General features: G+C 29.3%; 4 protein-coding genes and 2 long non-coding RNA genes across 8 annotated transcripts; 3 read left to right on the forward strand and 3 right to left on the reverse strand.

Annotated features, from left to right (window-relative positions):
* Positions 1 to 4,601: 4,601 nt before the first annotated feature.
* Positions 4,602 to 6,480, forward strand: LOC103828703 (40S ribosomal protein S19, mitochondrial). Of its 2 annotated transcripts, none has more exons than XM_009104328.3 (5): positions 4,602 to 4,848; positions 5,094 to 5,198; positions 5,346 to 5,414; positions 5,701 to 5,807; positions 5,919 to 6,480. In XM_009104328.3, the coding sequence occupies exons 2-5, from the start codon at positions 5,105 to 5,107 to the stop codon at positions 6,267 to 6,269; spliced, it is 621 nt and encodes a 206-aa protein (XP_009102576.1). In that variant the 5' UTR covers positions 4,602 to 4,848; positions 5,094 to 5,104; the 3' UTR covers positions 6,270 to 6,480. The 2 variants fall into 2 exon arrangements, with proteins under 2 accessions (XP_009102576.1, XP_033130403.1); XM_033274512.1 differs by having other exon boundaries at positions 4,692 to 4,842; positions 5,087 to 5,198.
* On the reverse strand, positions 6,392 to 9,376 carry LOC117126480. The gene is made up of 2 exons (XR_004449071.1): positions 7,260 to 9,376; positions 6,392 to 6,631 (listed from the first exon to the last, which is right to left on the reverse strand). It is a non-coding gene; the product is annotated as an uncharacterized LOC117126480 (long non-coding RNA).
* A 10-nt stretch (positions 9,377 to 9,386) lies between these two features.
* LOC103828704 (adenosylhomocysteinase 2) lies at positions 9,387 to 11,963 on the forward strand. Its single transcript, XM_009104329.3, has 2 exons — positions 9,387 to 10,147; positions 10,923 to 11,963. Exons 1-2 carry the CDS (start codon positions 9,437 to 9,439, stop codon positions 11,667 to 11,669), a joined length of 1,458 nt encoding a protein of 485 aa, XP_009102577.2. The 5' UTR covers positions 9,387 to 9,436; the 3' UTR covers positions 11,670 to 11,963.
* Positions 11,964 to 12,429: 466 nt separating this feature from the next.
* LOC103828705 (protein RALF-like 24) lies at positions 12,430 to 13,244 on the reverse strand. Its single transcript, XM_009104330.3, has one exon. The coding sequence runs from the start codon at positions 13,110 to 13,112 to the stop codon at positions 12,759 to 12,761; it is 354 nt and encodes a 117-aa protein (XP_009102578.1). The 5' UTR covers positions 13,113 to 13,244; the 3' UTR covers positions 12,430 to 12,758.
* A 4,149-nt stretch (positions 13,245 to 17,393) lies between these two features.
* Positions 17,394 to 18,195, forward strand: LOC103828706. Of its 2 annotated transcripts, none has more exons than XM_009104331.2 (2): positions 17,394 to 17,935; positions 18,045 to 18,195. In XM_009104331.2, exons 1-2 carry the CDS (start codon positions 17,721 to 17,723, stop codon positions 18,091 to 18,093), a joined length of 264 nt encoding a protein of 87 aa, XP_009102579.1. In that variant the 5' UTR covers positions 17,394 to 17,720; the 3' UTR covers positions 18,094 to 18,195. The 2 variants fall into 2 exon arrangements, with proteins under 2 accessions (XP_009102579.1, XP_009102580.1); XM_009104332.2 differs by having other exon boundaries at positions 17,423 to 17,935; positions 18,041 to 18,195.
* On the reverse strand, positions 18,095 to 23,428 carry LOC117126481. Its single transcript, XR_004449072.1, has 2 exons — positions 20,274 to 23,428; positions 18,095 to 20,236 (listed from the first exon to the last, which is right to left on the reverse strand). It is a non-coding gene; the product is annotated as an uncharacterized LOC117126481 (long non-coding RNA).
* Between the last annotated feature and the right edge of the window lie 356 nt (positions 23,429 to 23,784).

The raw sequence follows: 23,784 nt of genomic DNA on the forward strand, positions 1-23,784 counted from the left end.
AAATTTTCAGATACATCTCTTTTAATTGTCCAAAAACTTTTAATTGTTCAATCAAATCCCTACAATATGTAAATATGAATTTAAAATGTAATATAACAAATATGTACACAAAATTATTAAATATCATAATTTGAGAAATGTAAAAATGAATCGGTGTACATGTATCATTTCGTATAATATTGTACATGTGGAGAGTATAATATATGTGTATACGTTGACGATATTTGACACACAAAGTATCTTTCAAATATCATTCAAAATGTGATTTTGGGTTTTGGGTTTTTAAGCAAACAATGTGATTTGCGGTTTTAGTGGAAAAACATGATTGTACGGTACATTGCTTTAATGATGTACAATGTACACAAGTGAAGATGTGCACATAAACACATATAAACATGTACACGTGTACACATATAAACATCTACAAATTTACACATGTATGCATTCAAGACCATAGTTATGCAATTATGTATGCAAATACAATTTTCGATTAACAATTAAATTCTATTTAAATAATGTAAATTAATTAATTAAGATGCATTAGTACCATCTAAGTGCTCATAATGTACACATGCATTTATATCATAGTGTACATATCTACATCAACTTCAAACTGTACATGTGTACACTTCATATGTTCTTTAGATATAAACAAACAGCAACACAACTTGCATACAAACATGCGTGTACATGTGTACAATACGAGCGAGTTTCAATGTCCCTCAACGATGGTTTAATTAGGTGTACACATGTATAGCTTAAATGTAATGTACACACGACATTAATATTAATTTAGTTCTGAGAATGGTACTTGTATGGTACTCAGTGTGTCAAATATTGTCAACGTGTACAAATATATTTTATTGTCCACATATACAATATTATACGAAAATCACATGTACACAGATTCATTTGTACATTGTTAAAATTATGGTATTTAATAATTTCAATGATTTTGAGAACATTTGCTAAAAAGATACATTTAAATGAATTTGGGTTCAGTCAGATTTCAAAGATGCCCCAACCCTGCGTGTACATGGAAAGAAAGAAAGAAAAAATCACATGTACATTGTGTTAACATTATCGTGAGTTCATGAAGTCGCATATGCTTAGTTATTTAGATAGAAAATCCTACCAAAATCCAAAATATGTACACAATCACTTTGATGTATAATACAAAATTAGGTGTACACATGTACAGTTTGAAAGTAATGTACACACAAAATTTTTTTTTTGATTTTTTTAATTAATGATGAAAATTTACGAAAATACCCTCGTCTTCTTTCTTGGTCATTGTCGACCAGATACCCTAATTTCCGCCTCTTTCACTTATTTTTCACGATTCTTTACATTCTTCACTTGTTTTTTATGTATTTTGTCCAGATCTGATAGATTTCAATCCTAATTCATTGTTTTACATTCTTCACTTGTTTTTTTGTTTCTAATTTGTTGAACATTTTGTTCCAACTCGCCACGGCTGAGTGCCACATTCTTGATGATGCCGTCCGACTCCTGCGTATCACGACGTCCAACGATGGGACGTCACGGCGATCTGTAGAAAAAGAATTGAAAAAGAAAATCGATGAAAATCTCAAAGCGATCTCTTGAATAAATTCTATAAAAATCATCAATAAAAAAATTAAAAAGAGAAAGTTCAATATGAAGAAAATAAGAGAAAGAAGATAGTGGGTCTTACTGTTTAATATATAGTCATGTTTTAACTTGAAAAACTAAACAAAATGTGATGAAGTTAGGAAAAGAATGTATGTAGAAGAAAGTGTCTTATTGTATTATAAAAAAAATCAAAACTGTAAATTACAGTGTAATTCTTTCCATTTTTTATGTCTGAATGGCAATTTCCACCCGTCATGTTGTAGGTCCCGCCTTAGGGGCGGATGTACAGTCCATACATACATGGGTACATGATTTTAAAATTTTCTTCAGTATAGTATACAATTAGTGAAATGTCCCCAACTAAAAAATTAACATAATTTTTTTTTTTTGAACACAATTAACATAATGTTTGTACTCCAAATAAATAACTTCCTACTTCCGCCTTCTCCCGTGCATAACATTCATTACCTAAGACTAGCTATATTGAGCATATATTAGGGCATGCCACACCAGCTCACACATCACTTTTCAATCATCTAAAACCTTATTTCTAGGTAACACAATATAGGCTTTGCGGTACGGGGGCACGTGCCCCCTATGATTTTTTTTTATGTAGTTTAATATAATTTGATTAAATGTTCTTAAATTTAGTGAATGAAAAAAAAATGTGTCCCCAGTTCAGCATGGTTTTTGTCATTTTTTCATATTGTGCCCCCCAACAAAAAAAATGTTTATGTATCCACCCATGACGTTCTCATGTCAAAAGTAATCCCCTATATATTAATCCTAGAACATTACAACATGTTTTCGTAGACACGTGTCGTCACGAGAATGATTATTAGAATTGTTAAAAAAATAAGTTGGTCCATATAAACATATACTATGCTTTTTATTAAACTAACTATCAAATTAATTAATAGTGTATAAAATATTTTTTTTTCCTTAAATAAAAAGTACGGAATTACCTAATATGGTTAACATATATATGATAATTAATGATTATGGATAATACATATTTGATATAAAAAATTCTAACCTCTCTCTGATTTGTTTAATTTTATATTATTAAAAGAAATTAAACAATCACATTAACCATATAATAAAAACAATTATATTTTTTCGTATATGTTATATTTTGAATTAATAAAAATGATTATAAATTATTAAAAATGGTAAAACTCCCACATTAAAATTTTTGTGATCAATGGTTTAAGTTTTTTATTTATTCAAGCAAGATAGAAATGATCATATATCATAGGGGTGGGCGTTCAGATACACGTTCGGGTTTGTATCAGATATTTCAGTAAAAAGGTATAGAACCCGTTTGGGTATTTGAACACTTTGAGTTGGGTTCGGGTATTTTATGTTCTGGTTCGGATATTTTATGTTCTGGTTCGGATATTTTGGGTCGGGTTCGGATATTTAAATTTTGAAGAAAAAATTAATAAATTATTCATTGTTTAAGTTTTTCTGTATTTAAAATATATTTTAACTTAACTGTTTTTTTTTTAAATTAAAAGATTAAACTATTAATAGGTTTGGATAAAACTTTAAGAATAGAAAGATACTAATTTAGTTATTGTTTTGAAATTTTAGATGCAAATTTTGGTTAATGCAAGAAAAAAGAATTTGATATGTATTTTAAGTGAGTAGCAAATGATTTTATCCATAATTATATATATATATATATATATATATTATCTAATTTTTAGCAATAAGAATCATTAATATAAATATTTTGAATAAAATGAGAGAAATAAACTAGAAATATAGAGTTAAGAATATTTATGTTTGGTTATCTTCGGATATCCATTCGAGTTCAGATATTACTCCTTCGGATTTAGATATTGCCCGAACTGGTGAAATAAGTAATTTGTTTTGTTGTTCTAAATATATGATTTTTAGACCGAGTTGGTGAATATATACTAGACAAACATTTATATTTCCAGTATGCACTTATATTCTATAACAGCTTGATATATTTGATTTGAACACTAACATGTTAATATAGTTTGTCGGTGATTTTTTTTCAAAATATTGATTCTTAGATATGTATATGGAGTGAACACTAACAGATTTGAACACTAACATGTTAACAACTTAAATACTAATTTTTTACAGATGTCTATATTTTTAGTTGACATTTATGTAATTCACTAAATTCATAAAAGAAGTTAAAAAAAAGAAACTTAACTCATATTAATGAGTGTTACAAAAAAAAACTCATATCAATCAAACAAAGACGAGAACGAAAACACAATTCTATAGAGGAAGAAAATGAAATCACTTATGGAGAGTCAATAGTAAACAAATCGAGAGCAGAAAATCTAATCCCCTTTTGTCATTATACAATTGATGTTGCCTATTTGGTTTTGGTGATTTGTGTCAGCCGTAAAACTTAATTTTCTTTTGTGCATATGAAATCTTTAAAATAATTAAAATGAGATATAATACATTAACTATTCAACAACGATGATATATCTAAGAGACCAACATTTGTATTGATCATTTTATAATCGATAAAGATTGTGGCGTTGCAAAATGTTAAAATCATTTTTTAAACAATCATTATTATAAGAACTAATTCTACGCATGCACGCGGATTATCATCTACTAAGAGTATTAGAGTATCTCCATCAAAGTATTTTTTTATTATTTTTTTTTTCTGTTTGATTTTTGTTTTTTTTTAAAAAAAAATTAATTAATTGGACCAATCGCAAGCCGCTACGGCCGCTACGTGCCGTGGGGCCCGTGCTACAGTGATGATCCGGGTTCAGTGCAGTGAACTCCCAAGAGACAAGTTCACTTCTTTTGTTTATTTTAATATTTGTTTTTTTCGAAAACTGTGTGAACTCCCCGTAAAGTTCACTGATAGGTGAAAGAAGATTTACTAATAGGCATTTGGAAAAGCGATAAAAAACCTAAAACTGTATACAATCTGGGCTTTATTATATTAGTTGGGCTTCAGAATTAGATAAGAGCCCGAGTAGAGTAGATACGATCGGAGACGACGCCGTTTCTCAGATGGCATAGTATAGCTGGGTTTATATACGTTAACCAGAAAGACAAGACCCGGTAAACCAATTGAAAACGGGGACACAGATGAGATCTGTTGATTGAACCGGGCTTGGTTCAAATCGCGACAAGCCCTAACGAGTGTAAAACTTGTTGTTTACCATCTGCCCCCAAAAATCGACGACGAACGTGATCTCGGTTCTCAGCTATTGATTCCAGGTTTTCTTTTGGTTTCTTCTTTCGATTTAGGGTTTCGTACAATTAAATCCAAAAATGTGATATTTTTTGTTGATTCGAGCACACCTTTCACTTACCAAATCATTTGGATTTTTTGGTTGATCTCAACGAGTTTCGATTGAATATAGTTTCTAAATTCTTCGGGGTCTTAGTTGAAATTGTTGTATATTGGAGTGTAAGATATCTTGAAGCTGTTTTGATTTTAATGGGGGTTTATCTGTTTCCAGACATCTCAAAAATGGCTGTCTGCACCAGATTCAGGGTTTTACAGAACAGAAATGTTGCAGTGACATCAATGCTACGCTACATGTCCACAAAACTTTTCATCGGTGGTAAGAATGCATAACTTCATATTCAGATAGTTTTTTTCTTATTTTATGCTATCATAGTTGTGAATCTTTGTTACTGTGTATTAGCTTTTTATCTTTTTTTTGTTATATTTGAATGCTTTTGTGTCACTGTTAATATTTTGGTCCCAGGCCTCTCACCCGGAACTGACGATAACTCCTTGAAGGATGCTTTCTCTACCTTCAACGGAGTGACTGAAGGTAAGCCCTGGATCTTTCTTTTCACTCTCCTGTAATAGAATCTGGTTTTGTTTGTGCTAGCTCATGTTTAAACCATTTCAAGGATGTTTAAGCTGTATTAGTCATCATTATACCATGAATGATTGATTGCAATATAATATAGGATTTGTGTCTTCACTGTTTTGCTTTGTTGTGTCTTCACTGTTTTGCTTTGTTGTGCTTTTTAATGACTAGTTAATATTTATTATTGTTTTTCAGTTTTTGCGTATTTAACAAAAAAAAAAATTGTGCTGTTTTGCTTCTGCAGCAAGAGTCATGACAAACAAAGTGACAGGAAGGTCAAGGGGTTATGGATTTGTCAATTTCACAAGTGAGGAGTCTGCCAAATCTGCTATTTCAGCTATGGATGGACAGGTTAGATTATGAATGTATCATCCATCTACCTATATACATGTATCATGATGTTAAATTATTATGCTGTATTGTTAATTTGCTCTTTTTGTTGGTTCTTGGGTGATTAATTAGGAGTTGAATGGGTGTAACATCCGCGTGGATGCTGCAAAAGAATGGCCAAGCTTGCCGTTATCTTTGGATGAGGGTACAGAAGATGAGAAGAAAGGCAATAAGATGGTGAGCCGATCTGTATGGAAAGATCCTTTCGTTGACGCCTTCTTGATGAAGAAGAAGAACGCAGCTCTGAACAGGAAAATATGGTCAAGGAGATCGACGATTCTGCCAGAGTATGTTGATTCGTCGGTGAGAATCTACAATGGCAAAACTCATGTGCGTTGTAAGATCACTGAGGGGAAAGTTGGGCATAAGTTTGGAGAGTTTGCGTTTACAAGAAAAGTGACCAAGCACCCTAGAGCAAAGTAAGTTTAAGTTCTTGAGAATGAATTGGTCAGCTTGAGAGGATTTGTTGGACAAAAAAAACAGAAACGAATCAATAAAAATTTCCATGTAGGGATATAACTCATTTGAGCTTAGAAGTGTTTTTATGTATCAGCCTCGAAGTCTTGTTTTCAATTTTTATGATGATACCAAGTATGTGACATTAGATCATTTTTAAAGACCAGTTTCACTTTGATAATGCCAAGTAACAGGACATGATCCATTTATGCAGTGGAAGGTAATGGTTATTTATAAATGGTAAAAATCAATGTTTGAATCAGTAAAACTATATGTGTAATTTTGAAATATGTAATTATAAAACTTCTCACAGTTAATAGTAAGATCACCTCTAGTCTCCGGGGGGTGAAGGCTATCACAGCTTCGCGTCGCCGGATCTCGTCCCCTAGTCTTTTAGGGTTTGGTCTTTTTAGTTTAAGTTTTTCTCATCGCTTTGTCTTAGGGTTTGGTTTTGTACTCGCGTCGTAGGAGAGAGGAGATCTCCGGTGAAACGGTTAGGTTGCATGCGATATTTTCTTTGGGTGGTTGTCGTGATTGGTGGTGGAGGTGATCTCGCCATGGCGATCGATCCCTTCCGGTTTTAGAGGCCCAAAGACGCTTGCGGAGAGGTATGGTGGAGCTGCGGTGCTCCGGTTTGGTCGAGAGATCCGAAGGTTGGATCTCCGGCGAAGTTGTTAGGTGGTGGAGATGAGACGTCCGTGCGACACGTGCCCCCTCGTCGTCGAGGATGGCGTCACGTGTCCTTGCATCGAAACAGTTGAAACTTGAGGCGGCTGCTCTCTCGCCGGTTTGGAATTAGGGTTACTCAAGTTGGGCCGGTGGGTTTTGGGCCCATTTGGGGATCGAGTTTGGGTTTCGCTATGGGCTTTTATTGTAATTTCTCTGGGCTTGGCCCGTTTTCAGTATTATTATAAAAAATCTTATTGGCGGAAAAAAAAAAAAAAATAGTAAGATCACCTCTGCAACATCATGGAAGGCTGCTACAACTGATTGATCTTGTGTTTATTTGGTCTTGATCAGTCGCCATGAGAGCATACATTGTTGTATTATTTTTATCACCTTTTTATAAAATGCAATACATTTCAAAATATATGATATCTTAGTTTGAAAATATTAAAACATATATAGAAAAGTGCTGCACTGAACAGCAAACAATTTGAGATTCAACAAGAAAAAGGCGAAGAATATTAACTACAAAAAGTATTTAAATATGTAGTTAGTGTAGAGCATAATCACGTTTAAAAGAAAGTTTTGTGAATGTGGTAGCTGAGATTGGGACTGTTCTCACCAAACCACGAAATGCCCAAGTTATTCTGGGAATGCCAATTATGGAGGGGGTTAATAATGCGTGGCTGTCCGCTCTTAAAATATCTCTAATGTAAAACTTTATTTTTTTTTAAATAAATTAAAAGTGAAAACAAAGTAAAATTACTCTAACTTTATTTCATTTTCTACTCCATAATATCCATAATAGAGTGATGAATAAATAAAAAATAGATTATTTAATTTATGGAATAAATTTCATTATGAAATGAGATATGGAGTTTAGTTGAAGCTTAACTTATTTCATATTCACGTTTACTCTATTTTAGAGAAAAAAATAGAATAAGAATGTATACTGCTACGAAAATAGACGCCGTGGTCAGTTGTGTCGATATCGTGTCATTCCATATTGTTTGAACTTTGAACTTTGTTTAAACTTTTATGATAATAAGATTAAAATAAAATAGAAGTAACTATTTAAAAAAAATTACTAAAATAAGTTAAGAATCATTTTAAAAATCCGTACAACGAAAATACATGGCAAGTAGATTTTGATTTTTTTTCCCCTTTATTGTTTGATGGCCCATTTGTGTTTGTTGGTGATGTGATCTTTGGATATTTAACTTTTTTTTTCCTTCAAGAGCAGTTCCATTGTACTATATATCCATTCGTTATCTCCAACTAACATATAAAAAAAATTAAGAAAGAAGTAGGGTAAAATCAAGAGTATTTGCAACTCCCACACAAACTAAGTCTCATATTTTAAAATATTCATTGAATTCCTCTTTACATGTGTTCATACAAAAGTGGTTTAAATATTTAAAAAATATTAAATTTTGATCAAATAAGTAAATTTTATTGAAATGTTGCTATTATTATTATTATTATTATTATTATTATTATTATTATTATTATTATTATTATTATTATTAAATTTAGATCTTAAGTTGACATACATTTACCAATAAAGTTTCTCTAATACTCTTTTTGCTTCATAACAAATGTCGTTTAATAATTTTTATATAAAATGATAAAATCAAATAAAATTTAACAAAAATTTCCTTAACGTTGAGATTAAATTAGATATATATATTTTAAATGAAATTATATTTTTTAAGGTTAAATTAGATATTCTATGGTAATTTTTTTATTAAGGTTTAAACACAAATTATTATAAAACAAGTATCTTAATTAACTGTTAATCAATTATTTTGAAATAGAAATAATACAAAAATTTATGTCTTTATTAATTGAGATTTTAGTAAGCATTATTATTATTATTATTTTAAAATTATATTTTAAATTAAATATAATTTAGTAAAATATAAAATTTAAATTTTAGAAAATTATATATATATAATATAAATATAGTATGTAAGAGTAAATCTATTATTTATTATATATTAAATTAAATATGATTTAGTAGAATATAAAATTTAAATGATAATTTTAGAAAATTATATATATAATTTAAATATAGTATGTAAGAGTAAATATATTATTTATTATATATTATAGTATATAATTATTTATATATATTAATAAATTATAATATATGTACATTAACTAGAGCATATAGGATTTCTAACATAGTGTTTCTGCTACTTAATAATATTCGTTGTGACAAAAAAACATTTGTTTTCTCAAGTGAAATCGAAAACAGAATAACCACCCTTTTCGGAAAATCTAAAAAAAGATGCAAAGTCAAATTCTTTCACCAGATCCACCAAACTCTCTCCACAACAAATCTAAACCGTCCATCTCATCTCCCGCTTCCATCTATTTAACATCACTCGCCACCTTTCGTTTCTCCTCGCACACTCTGCTCTCCCTTCTCACATATCTCACACATCCGAGAAGATTTCGCAAAAATGGCGTTGCTTGTAGAGAAGACGTCGAGTGGCCGTGAGTACAAAGTCAAGGACATGTCTCAGGCCGACTTCGGCCGTCTCGAGATCGAGCTCGCCGAGGTCGAGATGCCTGGACTCGTCTCTTGCCGCACCGAGTTCGGACCTTCTCAGCCCTTCAAAGGCGCTAGGATCACCGGTTCTCTCCACATGACGATCCAAACCGCCGTTCTCATCGAAACGCTAACCGCTCTCGGCGCGGAGGTCAGATGGTGCTCCTGCAACATCTTCTCCACCCAGGACCACGCCGCCGCAGCCATCGCCCGTGACTCCGCCGCTGTGTTCGCGTGGAAAGGAGAGACTCTCCAGGAGTACTGGTGGTGCACGGAGAGAGCTCTTGATTGGGGTCCGGGAGGTGGTCCTGATCTGATCGTCGACGACGGTGGTGACGCTACGCTTTTGATCCACGAAGGTGTTAAGGCTGAAGAGATCTTCGCGAAGACAGGTCAGGTCCCCGATCCGACGTCTACTGATAATCCTGAGTTTCAGATTGTGTTGTCGATTATTAAAGATGGTCTTCAAGTTGATCCCAAGAAGTACCATAAGATGAAGGAGAGATTGGTTGGTGTTTCTGAGGAAACGACCACTGGTGTTAAGAGGCTTTACCAGATGCAGGAGACTGGAGCTCTTTTGTTCCCTGCCATTAACGTTAATGACTCTGTCACCAAGAGCAAGGTGTCGCTTTCTTTCTCTCCTTATCAAATGTCAAATTCAAATCCTTTACCATTTATATTAGGCATGTCCAAATATCCGAAGAACTGAACTTAAAAATCAGAACATGACTAGAACTTACAAATAACTGAAACGTTTATGTTTTTCTATATCCTAAAAGTTAAAACAGAACTAGAACTAAACCGATAATGGAATAATTATGTACTTAAGTATAATTTATAAACCAAAAAGTTATGTTCCTAAATATCTAATATAATAAGAAATTCAATTATCTAGAATTTGTTATTTGAATTATATGAAATTAGTTCTCGGATAATTTAATCCAAAAACAGAATTATTTCTTTTTCCCGAACCACCAGAATTGTTTGATATTTTTATTTGAATTATCCAATATTAGCAGAAGAACCTGAACTGAATCAGAACTAAACTGAATTCAAATTGCATGAAACACGCTTCAAAGTGCATCAATATTAATAAGGTTTTATAAATACTGAAATAATCTCTGTATTTTAATACCCAAAAAAATGAAAAACAAAAATATCATAAAAGGATATTAATCAAGAAACTAAACTAAAAAAAAACTGAATGTTCATGTCTAGTTTAGAGCTTACCCACATTCATTCGCTTGGCTAGATAAGTTTTCCTGTAAATGACACGTTTCATTTACCAAAAATGCGGTTGATTTTCTCAATGTGTTTCATATGTTTTGATCCATTTGGGTTGCATTTACTGTATTTCTCCATGTGTTATATATAACTGATGATCTACTTGCTTGCAGTTTGACAACTTGTATGGATGTCGCCACTCTCTCCCCGACGGTCTCATGAGAGCCACTGATGTCATGATCGCCGGAAAGGTCGCTGTTATCTGCGGTTATGGTGACGTCGGAAAGGGTTGTGCTGCAGCCATGAAAACCGCTGGTGCCCGTGTGATCGTGACTGAGATTGATCCAATCTGTGCCCTTCAGGCTCTCATGGAAGGCCTTCAAGTTCTAACCCTCGAGGACGTTGTCTCTGAAGCTGACATCTTTTGCACCACCACTGGAAACAAAGACATCATCATGGTCGACCACATGAGGAAGATGAAGAACAACGCCATTGTCTGCAACATTGGTCACTTTGACAACGAAATCGACATGCTCGGGCTCGAGACTTTCCCTGGTGTGAAACGTATCACCATCAAGCCGCAGACTGATAGGTGGGTGTTTCCCGACACCAAGACAGGCATCATTGTGCTAGCAGAGGGTCGTCTGATGAACTTGGGGTGTGCTACTGGACACCCAAGTTTCGTGATGTCGTGCTCGTTCACCAACCAGGTGATTGCACAGCTTGAGCTCTGGAACGAGAAGTCGAGTGGGAAGTATGAGAAGAAGGTGTATGTTCTGCCTAAGCATTTAGATGAGAAGGTAGCTGCACTTCACTTGGGCAAGCTCGGTGCTAGACTCACCAAGCTCACCAAGGACCAGTCTGACTACGTCAGCATACCCGTTGAAGGTCCCTACAAGCCTGTTCACTACAGGTACTGAGAAGAAAAAAGGACCAAGCTTTGGTTGGGAAAAACATGAGATATTGGTCTTCTTATGAGGTTGACCAAATATTGGTATGAATAAGGGGTTGTTGTTATTGGCTTTGAGAGGCTGTTTCTTTGTTTTGTTTTTCATTTTCTATTTTATATCATCTCAAGATGAATTAGTTTATGTTTTTACACTCTTGTTAGGCTTTATCTAATTGATGTTCTTTTTTTTACTGGTTTTACTTTTCGAACAAGTGAGGAAACAACGTACGTAAAGCTATCTTCGGCTTCATGTTATTAGAGATCTTTTGTCTGCTTTGAATTTGTATACTGAGATGGTCAATCCAAACATTCAACTTTTTGAGCTTTTCCTTCTTCCACTAACTTTACACGAAACCTACAGCGACTCATCTTTTTCTGAATTAGGATGTCTTTGTCTACTACGACAAGTCATTTCCCGCAACAAATCAGAGGATTAAGGCAGAGTACTTGATCCAGAAGACGCATGGCTTAAAAAATGGACTCTGCATATTGTTGCTTTTCGTCAAGAAAAAGCTCATTAATGAACCAATTCCTTCTCTGAGCCACACAAGCTAAAGCCATGCCTCAGCCGAAACTCATTGATTTCAACGGAGAACCCAATAGTCAGGTTCTTGAACTTACAAGAACAACAAGGCCAAGCTTTCTAACTTGAGAAACAAAAAGTTATTTTCAAGCTTATTGCTAGTTCTTCCCCAGTCAACAGAAGTCTAAATGCAATCTAGAAATCTAAATTTTCCCATAAAAAACATTTCAATTATTCACAAAATCTGCCAGAAACTTCTAATTTAGTACAAAAGTACCCCCTAAACAAGCTTAAGTACTTCAACTCTTTCCTACAAAAGTCCACAATCTTCCATATATCAATCCACTCAACACTTCCAACATTACAGATATCAATTATATCAATATTGATTACATATAAACTACATAAGCCTTATTCTAATGTAAACAACAACATTACAAAATGAATTAAAGATTTTACTTGCCTCATCCTTGGAGAGAGAGCATTTTAATCGCATTATCAAGATCCGCATTTAAAAGAAAACCGGATAAAAATGTTTCAGGTCTTGATGTCGCTAGTGTCTCGAGCACACCTAGTAATGATGTTGCATCCTCTGCTGTAAGAATTGGCCTGTCCTGAGCGACAAGCGTAGTAGGAAGCGCCTGGCCTCTGACAAGGAACCATGTCTCTCCTTAGCGTTGCGTAGCTTATGTACTGTTTCCGCATCATCATCACTCTCCGGCTTATATCCGACGGCATCATCTCTTCTCCTTCTTCCCCGACTACGCCTTTCCGGTCAAGCATTGCGTCTATTTCTCCGTTCACCGACGAAACGGGAACCTCGACGGAGATCGAGAGATGGGTCTTAAGGAAAAGTATGGATAAGTAAACGAAAGCTAAGGATCTCGACATGTCGGTGTGGGAGATTTTTTGTAGATGTGGTGACTGGTGATCTCTGCTTTACAACTCCCAAGTTGCTAGTTCTTGCTGTTAAACCAGTTGGTTTAGAGATTGATAGAATTTAACTCTGAACTGTAACGTCAAGTATTTAATTACATCTTATCTATTTGAACAAACAAACAAAAAAATTACATCATATCTATATTTTTTGTCAGTGGGACTCCTACTCCACTTCTCTTATTTATTGTGGTCCACTGACAAACACTTGGTTCCTTTTGATAATTCATAATTCTTCTTGTTCTTTCTTGCCAAATAGGATGAACATTTTTTAATATCCTAAACTTTCTTTTATTTAACTGAGGATGATAATATATAAATATAAAATAACAAAATATTCAGATGCAAACGATTTATCTTGTTTTCGTAAATAATGTACCATTGATTTGGCTATGTAAATCACATTAGTTTTCCTTTCTATTGTTGACAAAAAATTGTTTTAAAAATAGAATATAGTTTTAAAATCAACATGTTTTGTGAGACGATTAAAATAAGAGAGTTTTTCAAAATCTAAAACAACCTTTTTGTCAATACTATTCACCCGTGAATTTCCCATACCCTCCTTAAATTTTTGAAATATTTACAAAATTGTTATTATCATTTAATTTCTTATTTATTTCGAAATATCAAAAAACAAAATACATTTCTTCTTATTTACAACAATGTTGTTATCATCAAATTTTTCAATCACCATGAACTACCCATTTTTGAGCTCAAAAGCTCAAAATTTTGATTTATATCTACTTTTCCCTCATTCTACACCAACAAATCTTCATTTCATTTCATTCCTTTTCATTTTTATCTAAAAATTCTCATAACTTTCATTTTCATAAACTCAAACTCCATATTTTCAAGTTTCTTCTGTAAACATCGTCAAAAAATGTTTATTTTTGCTCATATTTGGATTATGGACGGTGGAAAAGGTTTAAAACAATTTTACATCAGAAAGATAACTATTTACATGGTTTTTGTAATTTTTCAGATATGTGTCTCAATAGTAAATTGTTTTATATGTCTATGCATATGTGAGACTTACGATGCGGTCAACTTGTCAACACACATATTAGTTTTGCAATTGACCAAATTTTTATTTTTTGCAACACAGACTTCCTTAGAAGTCAACGTTTTTGCATTTGAAAAAAAAAATTAGTAAACTTACGAAGACGTCTACGTAAAAGAGGTTAGTTTGACATTTGACCAAAATTTTGATTTTTCATAGTAGATTTCATCGGTTTACATAATGTAGATTTCGCGGGAAGTCTACAAAATATCAGTTTTAGATTTGACCAAAACTTTGACTTTGTTGAATATGTTAGTTTTGTGTTTGACTAAAATGTCAAAAATTTACTCAAAAATAAATTAAAGTGTACACTTGATATGCAGTCTACTAATCTTAGAAAAAAATGCAAACTGCATATGAAGTCTATTATTTTATTTTGCTCAAACACAAAACTAACACGTCAGATTTTAGAGAAGACTTCAAATGAAGTCTACACATTCGCAGACATCATTTCAATATACTCGTAAAGATTCAAATTTGGTCAATTGCAAAATTAACATCTTTAACAATAATTTAGAAACGTAGACTACATATGAAGTCTGCTTTTGAAAGTCAAATCCTTGATGAAGTCGGGTCAATTGCAAAAACTAATATTTTTAAACTGTAGACTGTAAAAGAAGACTACACATATAAAATCACATTTTTTTAAATACAGAAAATAACCGGTGAATTTTGCAATTGCAAAAACTAACCCAAATAGTAGACATATATGACACTGTACATATGTAAACTAAAAAGAAAGTCTACTATTCTGTAGACTGAATATGGAGTCTACGCAGAAAAAAAATTATAAAATGTTAATTTATGTATTATATCATTAAGTTTTTTCAAGATTTTATTGTATGATAGTGTGTGTTAATTAATCCTAATGGTCTTGAATGATTTTCAAAAGATAATATGTTATAATTATGAAACTATCAAATTTTTGGTTTGACTATATATGTTGTTAGATAATAAGTGTAGACGTATTTATAAGTTTACAAATGTAGACTGCAGTTAAAGTCTATGTCAAAAGTTCTATTAAAAGCTCATTTATGTATTATTCATCATATTTTCCATGATTTTAAAGTGTGTTAATAAATCTTAATGGTCTTGGATGACTTTCAAAAGTTAATGTGTTATAACAATGGAACTAAGAAATTTCTTGTATGATTAGAGTATCTTGTTGACTAAGAAGTGTAGACTTACATAGACGTACGCTTCGACATTTTTATTGTTTGAAGTATATATTTAAGACATATTGCAAAGTTTTTGTGATTAGTTTTACTCTTGAAACTTAATGAAAATTTTGTATAGATTTTCTTCTTCTCACATGTGTGTTAGTTATTGTTTTACCTCATGGTGGTTTTAATTGTTTGGTTGATTAGAGTATCTTGAGAAAAATGGATAGCTAACAAAAACTAATAATATCATACAAGTGAATACAATGTTCATAGATTATGCGTCAAATAATTATTACTAAGCATTTTATTTAAAATTTCTAGAGTGTGTGTGACTATTCATAATTTTGATGCCTTAAATGAAATTTTGGAAAACAGTACCTACAAAACATTATGAGAAAACATAAGATAAAAGTTTTAAATCATATTTTAAGTATACGTCTTATGAAGTATACTTAAATTTATGGTTTATTAGACTTTAGTTGAAGTCTACTTAAAGTTTATGGTTTAGTAGACTTTAGTTGAAGTCTACTAGCCTTAATTTATAAGTAGACTTTATCAGAAGTGTACACTTAATAAAAATTTTAAGATCTAAAGGGGGCTTATTATTGGGAGTTAAATTTTGAAGGAATTTTAAAATTTAGAGATTTCATTGTTATTGGTTAATGAATTCTTAAAATATTATTAGAATCCTTTGTTATTGGTTTGTGGACTTTTAAATTCTATGGAAATCCTATCTTATTCAAAACGTTTAGTTTTTATTGACTTTGTAATTCTATTAAACTCTTTTGTTATTGAGACATAAATTCTCTCTAGTTTTACTCATAACACTCAACTTTACAAATATCACATATAGTCATAGGATTCTCAAAATCTATGTACCAAAAACACAAAAGCACAAATACACAAACACAACAAGATTTTTTTACATTTTTACCGTCAAGTTAAAGATAATTGTAAAAAGAAAACTAAAGATAAAAGAAATTATTAAAAGTAACAATTTAAAAAAAAAATCTTTCATGAAATATAACTATTTGATATTAAAATAAAATCATGAGAAAATTCATAGGTTGATCTTAAAAACTTTCAAAAACAAAAATCAAACAAGACAAATCAAAATGTCAAAATATTAAAAAACCAAAAATTTTATTTAATTTTCAAGTAGTTCTATTTTATGAAAGAATTTTTTCTTTTTAAAAAATAATAGAAAGATAAGTTTGGAAAGAAAAGTATATATAAAAATATATAATAATCAATGACAATTTATACAATACATTGGGTAAGAATTCATCAAATCTACTTAACTTTTAAAAATTTATTAACTCTTAAAATTTTCAAACTCCACACAAATTCTATTTCCAATAGGCCCCCCTAAAAATTTTCATTTACAAAATTTGAAAATAGTTTGTTTTGAAAAAATAAAATATTTTTAACCTAAAATAATAGCAAATCAAAAGCATTGAGTTTAAATATATTAATTTAGTTCAATATAAACACAAAAATACAGATTTAAAATGAATAGATGTAAATCTTACATTTTTGGAAAGATGATTTGAAACTTTGGAAGAGAATACTTGCAAAATAAGATAAAATTATAAAAAAGTACAAGATAAAAACTAAAATCATATTTGAGTAGAGTTAAAATGAAGTCTACTTAAAAGTTAAGGCTAGTAGATATCTTTTTCGGAACAAAAAATTAAAGAGAAAATTTTATAATTAAAAACCTTTACTTAATTAACAGAGATATTTTCATCTAAAATTGATTTATTTATTATCAAAGATAAAATTAAAATTAAAAAATTTCAATTTTAAAAATTTTGAAAAATAAATTGAATTAAATTATATCTAAAATGTATTATTATTTATTTTATTAACATAAATATTTCCATCTAAAATTGATTGTTATTTATTATTGAAGACGAAATCTCAAATTACAAAAAGTCAGTTTGAAAAATGTTGAAAACGAAATTGAATTCAATTATATGCAAATAAAAAATTATATCACACACAACTACTTATATATATAATTACATTAAAAGTTATTTTAAATCAGAATTAAATAGATCATATTTATTGATATATATATATATATGTAAACACATATATTTACTTATATCAATAAATTTTAATGCTATAAAAACATATCAATTTTAATTATAGAAAGAAATGAAAAAAAAAATTAAAATTAAAAACAAGCTTTAGTAAGAAAATCTACTCAAATTTAAAAAGATGCAAACAAAAGTATTATAAATAGAGTTTGATTTATTGGAATTTATATAACAATCATAATTATAAGATAAAAAAAGAGAGAAAAGGGTAGAACAAAGCTTGTTAAGATCTTGAATGGCAAAATGGAGTGCCTTAGTGTTGATAATGATGGTGGTGATTGCTGCTACGGTCACAGTAGAAGCAAATAAGCAAAATGCTTGGATTAAATGTTTTCGCAAATGTTCTAAACCTTGTAAGCCTAACGACGGTAACTGTTATGAACGTTGTAAAATTAAATGTGGTGGCCCAAATCCTCCTCATGGTCCAGGAGGACCCCCTCCTCCATCTAAGTACTAATGTTTCTACTTCTTTTTGTCTATATTCTAATGTTATATGTATTATTAGTGTTTACACAATAAATTTACCAATAAATTTTATATTTTTTATTTGCCCAGACAGAACTTTATATGAAATGGTATCTGTGGAAGTTCGCGGAAGGAAGAAATAAATTTTTTATAAAAAGTTTATATAGAAAGTTTGTGAGCATTTCTATAGTTTTAATTTCATGTTAAATCGAACAAAAATATTGATAATATAATTATTTCTAATTTTTGTTTCTGCAGGTTATATTAGTCCCAGAAATTAAAGAAAACTATTGAATGACAAAATAAAAAAAATATTACAAAACAAAACTACTAACACAAAATAGATAATTGGTTGTACTACTCACTTATGAGTTTAGATACAATTGTGCCATTTTTTCGAAAATTGGTTGGTCAACAAATTTTGTAATACATTTTACCATATAGTATATATATATGAGAACTTAAAAGTTCAAGATATTTTTTGCCAATATTAATAAAATTATCTAAAAAGATTCATTTAACCCAAGTCTCCGAACTGATTTAAATAAATAAAATTGGTGTTAATTTAAACTCATCCAAATAAGATAAAATTACTTATAAAAACTACAATTGGTAAAATAAATCATGTTAAGAGAAAAAAATTTCAGTTTATAAGAAAAAATAGTTTATGTTTAATTTATGTTAATGTTAAATATATACTTCAAGATAAGAAAAATGCTTTTTATACAAAGATCATATACTATATGAATATCCTTAATTTGTCATGTATCATCACCATAATGATTTTGTGATGACAAGACACACTAACAATGGTGACATGGTTTCAAGCTAATTGTGACATAGACATTTTACATTTAGTGTTGATTTATATTTTTGGTAAGTTTTCTAGAATATAGTAATCAATCATAGATCATCATTAATAGAACAACAAATAATATAATAATAGACATAGAAATATAATAATATTTTAAATTTTTTGAAATATTATTTAATTATATTTTATAATTATATAATTTTTATTACTAAAACAATTCTTCCAAATTTTATGCACTTTTTTTAAAACATGTTTTCTTAATTTCAATACCATTAGTTTCTTTTTAATATCTACAAATTTTAAAATATTATTTGTTTTACGTTTTGATAGTTATATACCTAACAAAAAAATTTCTTATTTTTATAAAATTTGATTGAATATATTTTAACCCAAAGAAATAGATTAAAAATCTTTCCAGGATTATAATTATATATATATTATTATATTTAAATTTAAATAATATATATATCTTAAATATTACATATTATTAAATTTAAAATTAAATATTGTAAGCAAATAACAAAATATAATTTAAAAATTTAAAATTTATATTTATGCACCTGGTGCCAGAAAAAATATAGTATACCATGCTACCTAAGAATCCTTCTTCATCATACTACCTAAACTTGATCAGCAACAAAAACTACAATGAGTTAGTTTGTTTCTATCAACCCTTTATCTATATTATTAAACTGAAGTACATTTTGTTACTGTTTGGAAATATGAATAGCAGTATAAATGAGAATTGTTTGGAAGCATGGTTAGCTATATAAAAAAGGAAGTATAGTTATTTTTAGTAATTTTAATAATATAATTACATTAATTTTCCTTTCATATTTCACTTACTTTAACAATTTCATTAACTATATTATCTTAACAATACATAACATTATTAACTATATTACAATAATAATAATAGTGCATATATTTATTTATTAGTTAATCAACATTAACTTTGTGCCAAATATAATAAAATAGTTGGGTTTTGCATATGGATAAACATTTGTTTTTTTTTTGTTTTACTAATTTTTTTTAATTTTAGTTTCAATCGGTAGAAAATTACGTGGCTAAAAACATAATTCAAATACATGTTTTTATGAATAAAATAATAACTTAAATCAAAATAATAAAAATGTATTACATTTATTGTCACTTAGTTTTTCAGTCCATATAATTATTTTACTAAATAAAAAACACATTATTTTTCATTTAATTTAGCCAAACACATAGAAAGAATCTTTTTTATTAGTTTATAAAATCAGTTAGGCATGAACATTGGCTATCCATTTAAGTACGGGTTATTCTTTTAGGGTATCGTTTTTTTTTGTTTTGAAATTATGTCCAGTTTGAATATTATAAATTTATGTGTGGGTTTTGATTCGGGTTCTTCGGGGTCTGGATGAGTTCGGTTCTGATGTATAGATAAATAACAAATTTATCTAAAATGAGTTCGGATATTTGTATCAAATATACTTATATTATCTGATTCGGTCAAGGTCTTTTAAATACAATTACTTATATTACGACTCATATAAAATATATAACACAAATTATGAAAAACAAATATCAATGTATAAGAATGTAAGAAACAATACCCGTGTGGATGTGTGGGTTAATCTCTAGTTGTTAACTAAAGAAGAAGTTTTGATATTTACCCCTTCGCTATCTGATATCTCTGGTCGGCGGCGTGAGTGGTGTTTCTATTTTAATTTTTGGATGTGAAAGTATATACATTAATAAGAGGGGTTATTTGTGAAATAACCAAGAAAATAAACAAAATTAGTTTTCTGGAGAGAGAGTAGAGAGAGATAGGAAGATAAAAGAGGAGAGAGAGTGTGTTTTTGGTTGTTTAGTTAATTTTGTTTTTTTTCTTAGTCACTGGGTGCAATTTCCCTTAATAAGATGAGTAACTTTAGATCTAAAAAAAAATTAAGAATATTTTATAGACTTGCTATGAAGTCTTCTTAAAAAATGTGGTTTATTAGATTTAAAGTCTACTAACTTTAACTTATAAGCAGACTTTATTATAAGTCTACTCTATCAATTTATTTCAGATCTGATAAGATCTTACATTTTGAAATGTGAAAAATAATTTTAAATCTGAAAAAACTTCAAAAATAGAACTTATAAGATAAAATAGTAACAAAGTAAATGCATAGAATTTGAATCTATAACTTTATTTGAATATAAATATAAAAATAAACATTTAAAATCAATAGATATAAAATTAGAGGAGAAAATGAAAAGCATGAATAATAGTACCAACAAAAACAAGATAATATTGTGAGAAAGACATGATAAGAGATTAACAATTTAAACAAAACTTTTCTTCACATTCAAAGAATTTACAGAGAAATGAGAGAGTTTTAGAGATAACAGAGAGAGTTTTAGCGAGAAGTGAAAGATTTTTAAAAACTTCTGCAGCCATTTTACGAAATCTTAGAATATACTTTATTGTAAGTCTACGTAGAAGACTTTTTTGGAAGGTTACTATGATACTTTTATTATTGTTGGGTATTCTTTATTGTTTTAATAATTTTAATATATGATCTTACAATTTTTGAGTATTAATTTGAAGACTATAATTTTAATTTATTCATACAGAAACTAAAATTAATCAAAATTATTTTGATTTTTGTAAATTCAAATGGTTTCCGATTTGGTATACTTACAACTTAGTCTACTAGAACTTTTTTTGCTCTTTATTGTTTTAGAAAAATTAATATACAAATTTAATTTCGTTCCGTAGTCTTCTAATAATTTTAATATATGATTTCACATTATGTTAAAAAGAATAGGTTTAAGTTCGGTTAGGTTAAAATTAAATTGGTTAATTCCAGTTGGGTTAAATTGCTACCAGTGAGTAGGGTAGACCTCGTTAGAAGTCTGCAATGATTTTTCTTGTTTTCTTCTTTCTTTATTGTTTCAATTTTAATATATGATTTACTAAATTTCTTTTTTTATTTTTTAATAGTTATAATATATTATTTTACATTTTTATTTATAAAGAAGTAAATTTAAAATAAGGATTTTTTTTGTAGACGTCTACAATGAAGTAGACTTTATTGTATTTCTACTATACCCTAAACCACAAATCTTGAACCCAAAATGTTTGCTTGATAATAAAAAAATTTCAATTATTGCATCAAATATTGACATATACAAAATATAAACTACTCAACATTAATATGCAAATTTAAGTCAATAAAAGAAAAGAAATTTTTTATCTAAAATCTAACCCTAAGATTCTAACCCTTAAAGACATAACATGTTAGAACATTTTGTTGCTAAACCATAAACATTATCTAACACATGTTACCAAATATATATATTCTTTTAAATTGTTCAGTTATATAAAATTTTAATTTATATACTTCATATTAACTTTTATATTGATGCTTAATTAAAAGTTTCACAAAAACTATTTTTATACATTTTTAAAATTAAATTATTAGATTAAATTACGATGTAGACTACAGAGTAAATCTACAAAGTAGACTTCTTAGTAGGTTTACATATGTGTAGACTTCTTTCTATTACGTGTAGAATTCCGAGCAAAATCGTAAAATAACTTTCTGGTTTTTTTGTTTGGTCATAAGGTTTAAATAGTAATTTTACCACCATTTAGGTTGGTTTTACATTTGAATGAATATATGGTACACTTTTATGTTTAAAATGAATATATAAGTTGTTTTTGGTAAATTTCCCTTAAATAATCCAAGAGTCCAACTGGTTTATAATTTGTATAAAATTTTAATTAGTAAATAATTTTGAGAATCATCAAAACCCATTATGATTAGTGTGGGGCTTTGGGTAAAGAGATAATTAATTGCCACCAAATAAGTTCAACATCCCATCTACATCTTGCTGAGCTGTTTTCATTGATCCACTTGGCTCAGATCTTCTTCTTCTTTTTTTGCACTTGGCTCAGGTCTCTGTTTCACTTCATACCAAAGCATCAATGGTTTCACCTCATTGATTTAGAACGTCTCCAATGTAAAACTCTATTTTTTTCTCCAACCCTACTCCATTTTTGGAGTAATGAACAAAAAAAAATAGATTACTCTATATATGACGTAAATATCATTATGTAGTGAGATATGGAGTATGGTTAGAACATTTTTTATTCTATATTCTCTTTTACTCCATTTTGGAGAAAAAAATAGAGTAGGTTTGTAGATGCCTTAAACAAAAGATCAAAGAAACGTAAATGCATAATATTGTTGAATGTAGTATCATTGTTTTCAGTTTGTTATATCTATACTATTATTTGAGAAGTAAATTTGATGTTTTGTCATATTTTCCATAATCTTAGTTTATTTTGTTTATTTATTATTTTATTAGGTTTTAGCTAAATTACTGATTTATAATTAGTTTTAGTTGAATCATTAATTTAAATAATATAACTATTCAAACATTTTAATTAGACATATAACTATTTTGCAAAATTTTGTAACTTTCACGATTTAGGACCAATTTTTATTATTCTGTTTTAAAATCATACTATTTGTTACTGGATATTTTTAAATCATATTTATTACTGGATTGGATATGAAACATAATCAATCTTTTATTATAGTTTGTCATCTTCTCCATAATATTAGTTTATTTTTCTCATTTTCATATGTTTATTAGATTTTAGCTAAACTAGATTTTTTAACCGCGCTACGCGCGGATAAGATATTATACGTATTTCTCAATTTTGAAAAAAATAATGTATAATATTGTATTACATTATTTAAAAAATATAAAATAAGACTACATAGCATAAATATATTTTTAAATTTTCTTTGTGGAAATCATTATGTTATTTGATTGTTCTACTTGATTCACATATTTGCATAGTTATTTGTGATAGATGAATAACTATATTTTTATTATCAGTAAATAATATATATTTATTATATAATATAAGAAAAATAAAGTTATCTATACTATACTAAAAGGGAGATATAAGCTCCCTTAACAGTTATAGACATATCATATTCGAATGAGGCATTTTTTAGTTATCAATCTTCTT

This window comes from Brassica rapa, chromosome A07 (genome assembly GCF_000309985.2).
Source record: "Brassica rapa cultivar Chiifu-401-42 chromosome A07, CAAS_Brap_v3.01, whole genome shotgun sequence".
In the NCBI taxonomy this organism is placed as follows: Eukaryota; Viridiplantae; Streptophyta; class Magnoliopsida; order Brassicales; family Brassicaceae; genus Brassica; species Brassica rapa.

Excerpts from the sequence above, each read along its gene's own strand:
- LOC103828703 (XM_009104328.3), top strand. The coding sequence starts at position 5,105 with ATGGCTGTCTGCACCAGATTCAGGGTTTTACAGAACAGAAATGTTGCA. Across the intron at positions 5,199-5,345 it reads CACAAAACTTTTCATCGGTG|GCCTCTCACCCGGAACTGAC; the intron begins GTAAGAATGCAT and ends TTTTGGTCCCAG. Across the intron at positions 5,415-5,700 it reads CTTCAACGGAGTGACTGAAG|CAAGAGTCATGACAAACAAA; the intron begins GTAAGCCCTGGA and ends TTGCTTCTGCAG.
- LOC103828704 (XM_009104329.3), top strand. The coding sequence starts at position 9,437 with ATGGCGTTGCTTGTAGAGAAGACGTCGAGTGGCCGTGAGTACAAAGTC. Across the intron at positions 10,148-10,922 it reads ACTCTGTCACCAAGAGCAAG|TTTGACAACTTGTATGGATG; the intron begins GTGTCGCTTTCT and ends ACTTGCTTGCAG.
- LOC103828705 (XM_009104330.3), bottom strand. The coding sequence starts at position 13,112 with ATGTCGAGATCCTTAGCTTTCGTTTACTTATCCATACTTTTCCTTAAG.
- LOC103828706 (XM_009104331.2), top strand. The coding sequence starts at position 17,721 with ATGGCAAAATGGAGTGCCTTAGTGTTGATAATGATGGTGGTGATTGCT. Across the intron at positions 17,936-18,044 it reads GGACCCCCTCCTCCATCTAA|AACTTTATATGAAATGGTAT; the intron begins GTACTAATGTTT and ends TTGCCCAGACAG.